Here is a 10,000-nt window from a genome sequence, read left to right as displayed (position 1 = left end):
CCTTCTTTTTTTTCCCATTTCTTTCCATTTCTTTTTCTCCCATCCCTCCGTCCTTTGGTTTCCTGCCCCTCACTCCGTTCTTCTTTCTCTCCCCTTTCTCTGCCTGTTTCTCTTTCTTTCCTTACCCTTTCCTTCCTTTCTTCCCTCTTCTTGTTGTTCCTACCATCCTTCTCCTCCTTCCTCTATTCATCTTTCTCCCTCTCTCCCTCCTTCCTCCTTTTACTCGTTCCCTACTCTTTCCCTCCTTTATTCCTCTTTCCCTCCCTTCTTCCTCTTTCCTTTCTTCCTCTCCTTCCTCTTTCCCTCCCTTCTTCCTCTCCTTCCTCTTTCCCTCCCTTCTTCCTCTTTCCTTTCTTCCTATCCTTCTACCTCCTTCATCCTTCCTTCCTCTCCTTCTGCCTCCTTCATCCTTCCTTCTTCCCTCTTTCCTTTGGCGATTATTTTGGGTCCAGTCGTCATTATCGGATATTTTTTTCTGTCGTCTCTTTCCTTTTCATTTTCTATTTTTCGTGTCTGATCTCCCTCTCTGGAATGGCGGCGTCGTCATTTGTCGGTGGGGATTGATATTATCCAGGTTTTGAGCGGTTTGTTTGGGTAGTGTTGTTAATATTTGAACCGTTGTTTTATTTTGTGTGTGTGTGGGTGTGTTTTCGATGGAAGGAGGGCAGTATTTGCATTTCTAGGCGTTGTTTAGATTATATATATATATATATATATATATATATATATATATATATATATATTTGTTGTTGTTTTTTTTGTTCTCATTAGATTGGTCTAGTTTAATCTTATAACACGTTAAATATTTGTATTTTTTTTCATTTTACACTTGGGGTATATTTATTATTATTTGTTTCCAGTGTTCTTATTTTTTGCATTTTATACTTGGTACATTATTATTTGTTGTTTTCAGTGTTCTTATTATCGTTATATTTATCTCTACCGTTGTCGGGATCTTCGTTATTTTTATTACGGGTGTTTCGTGTTAATATTGCTGCTATGTTGTTATTACTAATGTTGTTGATGGCGATGGTGTTCTTGTATCCTGATTATTATCGCTGTTAGTTTGCCCTGCCAGCGCCAAACACACACAAACGCGCGCACACTTGCATGCATAAATACATACATGCTGTACATACATATACATGCATATACATACATATACATGCATATACATACGTACATACACACTAAATGCGCATGCATGCACGCACGCACACACACACACACACACACACACACACACACACACACACACACACACACACACACACACACACACACACACACACACACACACACACGAAGGGAAAGGAGGGAGGGAGGGAGGGAAGGAAGAGGGAGCCATATTGATTCACAAGTGGAGAATGTTATGAAGATTGCGATTTTTTAAGCTGATACACATACCCCGATAAAGTCGTTTGTCCGGCTGTTTGTTTGTTTGTGTCCTTGCCTTGCTTCTTAGGAGTTTGTGTTGATTATTAGTGGTGTACATGTATGACTGTGTGTATGTGTGTGTTTGTTTGTTTGTGTTTTTTGTTTCATTTTAGCGTTCCAGGCCCGTGCGTGTCCGTGCGAGTCCGGGAGGTGTTTTACGTATGACTTTCTTTGCGTGATTTATAACGAACCACGTATTAATTTTATATGGTTTGTGTGCAATCCAAGTGAGCAAGTTCTGGCTGTACCCTTAAATTACGTGCATACGTCGCGTGCACGATATAGTACAGAAGCAATGCGCACGATACAGTACATATGCAGCGTGCACTATACATTACACAACACTACATAGCTTGCATGGCGTTCTCTCTCGCGAACCTGTATTCTTTGCATAGTGCATGAGTGCGCACAAGTGTAGATCGTCCAACGGTGACGTAAGAAGAAAATGCGTGCGTGCAAGAGCGCAGAACGCTGGTTCGTGCGGTACGGACGCGCTGAAAAGCAATATTGGAATTTATGTCTGGGTAGTACAAGATCCCTTTTTCCTTGCATTTCTCTGTCTCTCCCCTCGCCTCCACCTTCCCCTTCTCCCCTCGCACTCTCTCCCCTCTCTCCTACTATGCACCTTGACGGGGACTGAGGCGGAGTTGGGGGGGGGTCTTCCCCTTCGTCATGAACTTCATGCATGTGACCAGTGGTGGGTTGAGGGAGGGTCAGATCGTGATGGGTGGGCTGAGTGGGCTCGACTGGAGGGCGGAGCGGGAGGGGGGTGATGCAAGGGGGAGTCCAAGGGGTCGGGTGGGCCAAGGTGGATCGAAGGGGTCGGGTGGGTCAGGGTGGGTCGTGCCAGTGTCGCTTCGCTCCACATCGCCAGGGCGAGCCTTGGTCTTGGCCAGGTCACGGTGGGCCGCGGTGGGCTGGAGGACCAGAGGGCCAGAGGGAGAACACGCCCCTCCCCCTTTCTCTCCTCCCCTCCCCGCTAGCGTGCCGGCGTGCCCGGGGCGGCCCTCCGAGGCCCTCCGAGCGGCGTTTGTTTTGGTCAGCGGCCGCGTCGCCATGGCAACGGGTAAACAATGTGGCGACAATTAGGGCCGCCACGTGCCGCAGTGCCGCCGCCGCCCCTGACCCCGCCCGCCATGGGGTCGCCCTCTCCCTCTGGCTCCCCGGGGGTACGGACACCGGGGCAAAAGAACCGGACGCAGGGGTCGTCTTGGGCAGAGCGAGAGCACCGTGGGCAAGGGGCTTGCCTTTCCCCTGGGGGGCACGGCGAGGGCGGGGGCGGGAAGGGCGACGCAAGGACCAATGAGAACTGGCCATGTGTGGGGGTCCAGAAGGGGGGGTTTGGACCTGCCTGGCGCCGCGCTGGCACCACCACACCACACACCACGCCATCACCTCCTCCACCACACCACGCCACTCACGCCCTCCCGCCCGCACGCCCACGCGCAGCCAGGCGGCTAGGCAGGGAACACCTTCAGCACGCCCGCAGCGCCCCGGCCACCCGGGCCAGGTACGCCCATCCGCAGTACTTGAGGGGGACCTTCGCGGCCGAAGAGATAGGCAGAGGGTGACTTGAGAGGTCGACCTCGGCCCCGGATTAGAGGGTAGGTGAGGACAGGTGCGACTCAGGTGGGCGGGTATAAAATGGACGCCGAGGCCACAGGTGCAGAGGCAAGAGGCGCGGGCGGGCAGGCAGGTGTGTTGGGCGGGCGTCCGGCGGGCGTGGGGCGGCGGGGGTGCGAGAGCGAGGGAGAGAGCGAGGGCCAGCGGTCGTGGGCAGTGAGCGGCCGGTCGCATTCCCTCCATTACGGTTCCCGCCGCCGCCCTCACCGCCCGCCCACGTACCGTCCCGTCATCGCCTTCGCCTTCGCCCGCTGCTTCCTTCCTCACTCGCCCTCGGGCCTCCTCTGTTCCCCGTCTCCCGCTCCCGCCCTTCCCGCCCGTGCCCAGCGCGTGCCCTTCTCCTCCTGCCCTCGAGGTCCTGCTGAGGTGGTGCACCTTCGCCCGTTCGCCTTGCGTCCTTGACCATCCCTCGGCCCGATCTAGCCGTCCTGCCTGGGTCGTGTCCTCTCCTGTCTTGTCGCCCCCGCCCGCGCGCCAATGTCGGACTCTGAGCTCGACCCTGTAGAAGGTAACCGCAGAGCGAGTGTTGTGTCCTGCGAGTGTGTTGCGGGAGAGGAAGGGGGGAGGGTTTGGGTATTTTGAGCTCTCAAGTGATTCCTACGGGCATGACCTCACTTGGCCTGGCCTCCTATGTGACCTACACCTGACGCGCACTCCCCCTTTCTTCGCGCTCCCCCTCCTCGCTTCCCCCCTCCCGTTCCTCCTTCCCCCGTCCCCCTCCCCCGCATGCCCTTAGCGCAGCGCTTGGTGTGACGGACGCAGTCTAGCGCAAGGGAGCGTCGCACCCGGCCGCCCGTCCCGCCCTGTCGTCAGGCATCCCCGCCCCTGCCCCGTCCCGTCCCTTCTCGTCCCTAGCGCCATCACACCTGCCTGCCTCTCTCCTCTTCCCTCCTCCCCCTTCCCTGCCCTTCCCCCGCCCTCCTGACGTTCATAGTGTGGAGAACACCTGTGTTGTGAGTGTGTGTGCTGCTGCTTCTCCTCTCTTCTGCTGTGGCGTCAGTCCAAGGCGATCGCGCGTCTGAAAGAGAGACTGTGTGTACCTGTGTAAGTATCGAGTGATGCATACAGGCGTGGATTCCCTCTGCCAGCGGTGTGTATGTGCACGGAATTGTGTAACCCCCCCCCCCCCCTCTATTCTGTTCGTTGGTATGTTTGAGAGTACATTTATAAGCGATCCGTATTCTGCCCTGTGTTCGTGGTAGGTACGCCCCTCCCCCATAACAAAGAGAATGCTGTATAAGTAGTTTTCTTTGCGCGCGTGTGTAAGTATAAGTAGCAGCCTCTGTGTCGTATGTGGAAAAAAAATGTGATAAAGTGTTGCGCCCATGCTTACCCTGGTTACGTGGCTTTTTATGCGAGCTCTGTAATCAGAACACCTGTCTTGTGCTCGGTGGGACACGGCAGATAGGTTTTTACGCAGTGTATATACAATTTTTTTTGATTTATGACACTGGTGTTTAGAGTAATACTTGTGGTTGCCTAATGTCTAATTTCCCGATGGCTAAGGGGAGGGTAGAGATTGCCAGTATGTGTTGCGGAGTAAGAGTATACTGTGAATCGCATACCCCCGCACACAAGTGCACGCACTCGCACATACACAGCCCGTTGTCCTATGATGAGCACACCTGTCCTCATGCAAAGCGCCATGGCCTCTTCCCCCACGTGGCTGTGCAGGCCGGCCGTGCATGACGCTCTGGATCGGCGTCACCCACGCGGTCACCCCCCCCCCCCCCCTTCCCGCTTGCTGGGTTGAGTAGGCCTCGCCTCGGCCTCTCGTGGGGCCTGGGTTCTTACGGAGGATCGCGCTTGCTCTTGTTATTTGCTTGTTATTTACTGTATTTATCTCTGTGGTTAATTTCATTGTTACTGGGCTTTTTTTCTTCTTATTAGCGTCCCCCACCATGGTAGCTATTATTGCCGCCATTATGATTGGCATTACCTTATCGTCATCGTTGTTATTAATAGGGAAAAAATTTTATTGGTCGTTACTTGGTTATTAAGTAATAGTTTTCTTGAATTTTGTTTTCAAGTTGACAATTATTAATTATTTTGGATCTGTTTATCAGGTCTTTCCTAATGAGCATTGATGCGCGCGCGCACGCACACACACACACACACACACACACACACACACACACACACACACACACACACACACACGCACGCACGCACGCACACACACACACACACACACACACACACACACACACACACACACACACACACACACACACACACACACACACACACACACACACACACACACACACACACACACACACACAAACACACACACACACACCCATGTATAAACACACACACATTTATTTGTTTATTTATTTATGATCTATATAATTATAGTATATTAATTGTTGAATATTATCAGCGATTCACTTCTTTATGGGTTTATCTCCAGAATCATAGGGGTCAGGTCAAGCCCATGCCAGAACCTTTTTAGGTGTAAGCTCTATTTTTTTAAATATAATTTCAGTCTTTTTATATATATATATATATAGTATATATATATATACTATAATATAATATATATTATATATTATATGCGCATATATGTTTATTTCTATTATACTAAGTCTCGTTTATTACGAGAGTTACTCGTTTTATATTATTCATTTCTTTGCTTACTGATTTATGTTGTGTACGGAGGACGACGAAAATAACCGGAAAATTTAATAGGAAAAAAAATGTAATTTCCCATTTTGTTTACCATTGATAATTATTGTTGTCCTGAGGATGACGCGAGGATAGAAAGCCAAAACGAAACCGCAGTTTGCTAACGTGTTCTTGTTCCTTGTTTGTCTTTGTAGGGATGAAGCGGATGTCGGAGATGGAAGGAGAGACCCCGTTAAAACGACCCCGTCCAGGCGGGGACACAGAACTCCGCTTGTTGATTCAGAGCAAGGTGAGAGGGGATGGGGGTGTGGGGGGAGGGGGGTACGTGTGTGTGTGTAGGGAAGAGAGAGAGAGAGAGAGAGAGAGAGAGAGAGAGAGAGAGAGAGAGAGAGAGAGAGAGAGAGAGAGAGAGAGAGAGAGAGAGAGAGATAGGAAAAGAGAGAAAGATATGAAAAGAGAGAAAGATATGAAAATAGAGAGAGAGATAGGAAAGGAGAGAGAGAGATAGGAAAGGAGAGAGAGAGATAGGAAAGGAGAGAGAGAGATAGGAAAGGAGAGAGAAAGATAGGAAAGGAGAGAGAGAGATAGGAAAGGAGAGAGAGAGATAGGAAAGGAGAGAGAGAGATAGGAAAGGAGAGGGAGATAGGAAGAGAGAGAGAGATAGGAAGAGAGAGAGAGATAGGAAGAGAGAGAGAGATAGGAAGAGAGAGAGAGATAGGAAGAGAGAGAGAGATAGGAAGAGAGAGAGAGATAGGAAGAGAGAGAGAGATAGGAAGAGAGAGAGAGATAGGAAGAGAGAGAGAGAGATAGGAAGAGAGAGAGAGATAGGAAGAGAGAGAGAGATAGGAAGAGAGAGAGAGAGAGAGAGAGAGAGAGAGAGAGAGAGAGAGAGAGAGAGAGAGAGAGAGAGAGAGAGAGAGAGAGAGAGATAGGAAGAGAGAGAGAGAGAGAGATAGGAAGAGAGAGAGAGAGAGAGATAGGAAGAGAGAGAGAGAGAGAGATAGGAAGAGAGAGAGAGAGAGAGATAGGAAGAGAGAGAGAGAGAGAGATAGGAAGAGAGAGAGAGAGAGAGATAGGAAGAGAGAGAGAGAGAGAGAGATAGGAAGAGAGAGAGAGAGAGAGATAGGAAGAGAGAGAGAGAGAGAGATAGGAAGAGAGAGAGAGAGAGAGATAGGGAGAGAGAGAGAGAGAGAGAGAGAGAGAGAGAGAGAGAGAGAGAGAGAGAGAGAGAGAGAGAGAGAGAGAGAGAGAGATAGGAAGAGAGAGAGAGAGAGAGAGAGAGAGAGAGAGAGAGAGAGAGAGAGAGAGAGAGAGAGAGAGAGAGAGAGAGAGAGAGAGAGCTAGAAGGTACATGGAAAATCATTTATTATATTTTTATTATTATTGATAACTGATTTCTTTAAATTGCAGAGGAGAGGGATAATATGTTCCTGTAATAAAGTAATTTATTTGCCACTTAAATGTTTGCTCATAACCGCAGCTGATTGACTTAAAATACTACAAATAAGCAGAAAAATAAAAGGGGTTAGCGAATAAATAGATAAGTAAATAGGTATGATTATATCCATGTCGTTGGCGCCTTTCTCTCTCTCTCTCTCTCTCTCTCTCTCTCTCTCTCTCTCTCTCTCTCTCTCTCTCTCTCTCTCTCTCTCTCTCTCTCTCTCTCACTCTCACTCTCACTCTCTCACTCTCTCACTCTCCCCTTTCTTTATCTTTCTCCTTTTCTCATCGCTTTCTCTTTCTCCGTTTCTCATCTCCTCTTCTCTTCTCTTTTCTGTGTCTCTCTCTCTTCTCTTTCTCTCCCCCTCTTCAGCTATTGTTCTGTGATACGTTGGGCGTCATGCGGCCGTTTGGTTGGAGGGAGGGGAAGGTGGGCAGGTGGGTGACTAGGAGGGGGGGAGGAGAGCAGGTGGAGAGTATGTAGTTATCCAGGTGTTAATTAGCATACCTTGGTTCTCTTGGCCGGCTGGGTTGTAGTGGAGATGGAATGAGGAGGGGGGAGGGAGGGGGGAGGGGAAGGCGGTGGAAAGGGGAGGGGTGGGAGAGGGAGGGGGAGGGGAAGGCGATGGGAGGGGGAGGGGGGGAAGGGGGGGAGAAGGAAGATTGGTAAATATAGTTTTTTTCGTGTGATTTTAGTAGTGGGAAGAGTGATAGAGGAAAGAAGTAGAGGAGGAGGGGGGAGAGAGGAGAGATAGAAAAAGGAAAGAAATGTAGATTGGAATAATAGAATCCAGAAAATAAAGAGGAACGAGAGAGAGAGAGGTCAAATTATCGAACATTATGGGGAGGAGGGATAGGTATAGAGGATGGAAGGAAAGACACATTTGATAATTAGTTAGTACTGCGTATGCCGTAATAATGAGGAGAATTTTATTCCATTTTAATTTTCCCTCCAGCTACGGTTATTTTTTTTTTTTTTTTTTAAGATTTTACGTTTCTTAATGCCGTGTGCATACCGTGTAAATGTTAAGGATTTAATTATGTATATAAAAAGAAAGATTTATTAAAAAAAATCTTCATATACAGTTCGTGGAAGTTTTGGATTGAGTGATGTGTGGGTGTCATTATTAGGAGGCGTATTTCAGTATTTTGCACGCTGTTTTTTTTTAGATTTTCATTTTTGAAGTTTGTATTAATGGTATGTCTTAGGAATTAAATTATTTATTCAGAACCGTTTGTACGTAGATAATGGAAAATTCAGGCTTTGTTTTAAGAGGTGTATCTTTTGACTCGAGGGAAGTGCAGCGTGTTGTTAAAGTGTGTGTGTGGGGGGGGGGGGGGGGGGGTGTTAGGAATTTCCGGGTAATGTGTCATATTGTTTTAATGAAAGATTTCTGTTTTTGGTTTAATTTTGTTGGTGATAGATAGATAGATAGAGAGATAAAATGGGGAGAGGGAAATAGAGAGAGAAAGTGGGGAGAGGGAAATAGAGAGAGAAAGTGGGGAGAGGGAAATAGAGAGAGAAAGTGGGGAGAGGGAAAGAGAGAAAAAAGTGGGAAGAGGGAAATAGAGAGAGAAAGTGGGGAGAGGGAAATAGAGAGAGAAAGTGGGGAGAGGGAAAGAGAGAGAGAGAAAGTGAGGAGAGGGAAAGAGAGAGAAAGAAAGTGGGGAGAGGGAAATAGAGAGAGATAAAATAGGGAGAGGGAAATAGAGAGAGACAGTTGGGAGAGGGAAATAGAGAGAGATAAAATAGGGAGAGGGAAAGAGAGAGATATAAAATAGGGAGAGGGAAAGAGAGTGATAAAATAGGGAGAGGGAAAGAGAGAGATAAAATAGGGAGAGGGAAAGAGGGGAGGTAAAAGATATAGAAAGGGAGGCGAGTGAAAGAGAGAGAGGAAGGAGGGGAGATAAAGAGAGAGGGGAGAAAGCGGGGAGAGAGAGGGAGATAGTGATGGGGGAAAGCTGAGAGAGAGAGAGGGAAAGGGGAGAAGAGAGAGAGGGAGAGAGAGGAGGGGGGGTAACCGGAAGTGTGCAGCATCCGCCAATTTCATGTACATTCTGACATGAAGCAAACACCTGGTGGGAATTAGCGGGCGGAGAGCGTGTCGCTGCCTTGTTTCGGTTGCTGAAGGGGGTGGGGGGGTGTGGGGGGGTGAGGCTGTGGTGGGGTAAGGGAGAGGGTGGGGGGTGGCGACTTGTTTGTATGGGTAGATCAGGATGTGTGTGTGTGTGTGTGTGTGTGTGTGTGTGTGTGTGTGTGTGTGTGTGTGTGTGTGTGTGTGTGTGTGTGTGTGTGTGGGGCGTTTATATGGGTATGTATTGGGAGTTCCTGCATGTTTTTGTTTTTTTTTATTACGTGCATAGTGATATTTAAATTATTAAGTTGTGCATGACATCTAGCTGTGGCATCCGTGGTGAATGCTAAATTTATTTTAATGATTTGATAAGATAACAGGTAGTCGTTTTAATTGTTTTTAGTGAATGGGAATGATAATCTCCTCTTTTTTTTTAAATATTAAGATGCCTAGTTATCTCAATACTAAATGCAAACCGCATTTTTTTATGAACCGGGGAATGCACCTTTATGTAAAAAAAAAAAAGTAAATAAATGAATAAATACATAAAACGGAAAATACACCTTTCTGTAATAATACAAAAAATAATAAATAGATAGATAAAACGGGAAATGCACCTTTCTGTCAAAAAGTTAATAACTAAATAAGTAAAATAAGTAGTTAATTCAATATATAGATAAAACGGCAAATGTACCTCTCTGAAAAAAAAAAAAAAAAAACGGATAGTGCATCTAAGTGTTGAAGGGAGATCCCCAAGGAAGAGTCCTCGGTCCCCGCCAGTCCCGAGTTCGCGA

The 10,000-nt window shown here is 47.8% G+C and overlaps 1 protein-coding gene across 11 annotated transcripts in view; it reads left to right on the top strand.

Annotated features, from left to right (window-relative positions):
- Positions 1 to 10,000, top strand: part of LOC125027954 (heterogeneous nuclear ribonucleoprotein K-like) — a 135,480-nt gene that overhangs the window by 89,810 nt on the left and 35,670 nt on the right. For 8 of the 11 annotated variants that reach the window (XM_047617141.1, XM_047617139.1, XM_047617143.1 and 5 more), the window contains one exon: positions 5,886 to 5,980. In XM_047617141.1, the coding sequence (XP_047473097.1) occupies positions 5,888 to 5,980 (93 nt within the window). In that variant the 5' untranslated portion in view covers positions 5,886 to 5,887. Of the gene's footprint in view, positions 1 to 2,322; positions 2,948 to 3,396; positions 3,569 to 3,890; positions 4,105 to 5,885; positions 5,981 to 10,000 lie in introns of those variants that run through there. The other 3 variants (XM_047617145.1, XM_047617138.1, XM_047617142.1) reach the window with 3 other exon arrangements.

This window comes from Penaeus chinensis, chromosome 8 (assembly GCF_019202785.1).
Source record: "Penaeus chinensis breed Huanghai No. 1 chromosome 8, ASM1920278v2, whole genome shotgun sequence".
NCBI lineage: Eukaryota > Metazoa > Arthropoda > Malacostraca > Decapoda > Penaeidae > Penaeus > Penaeus chinensis.
The sequence above is the reverse complement of the archived record's forward strand: the minus strand, read 5'-3'. Positions and strand labels throughout refer to the sequence as shown.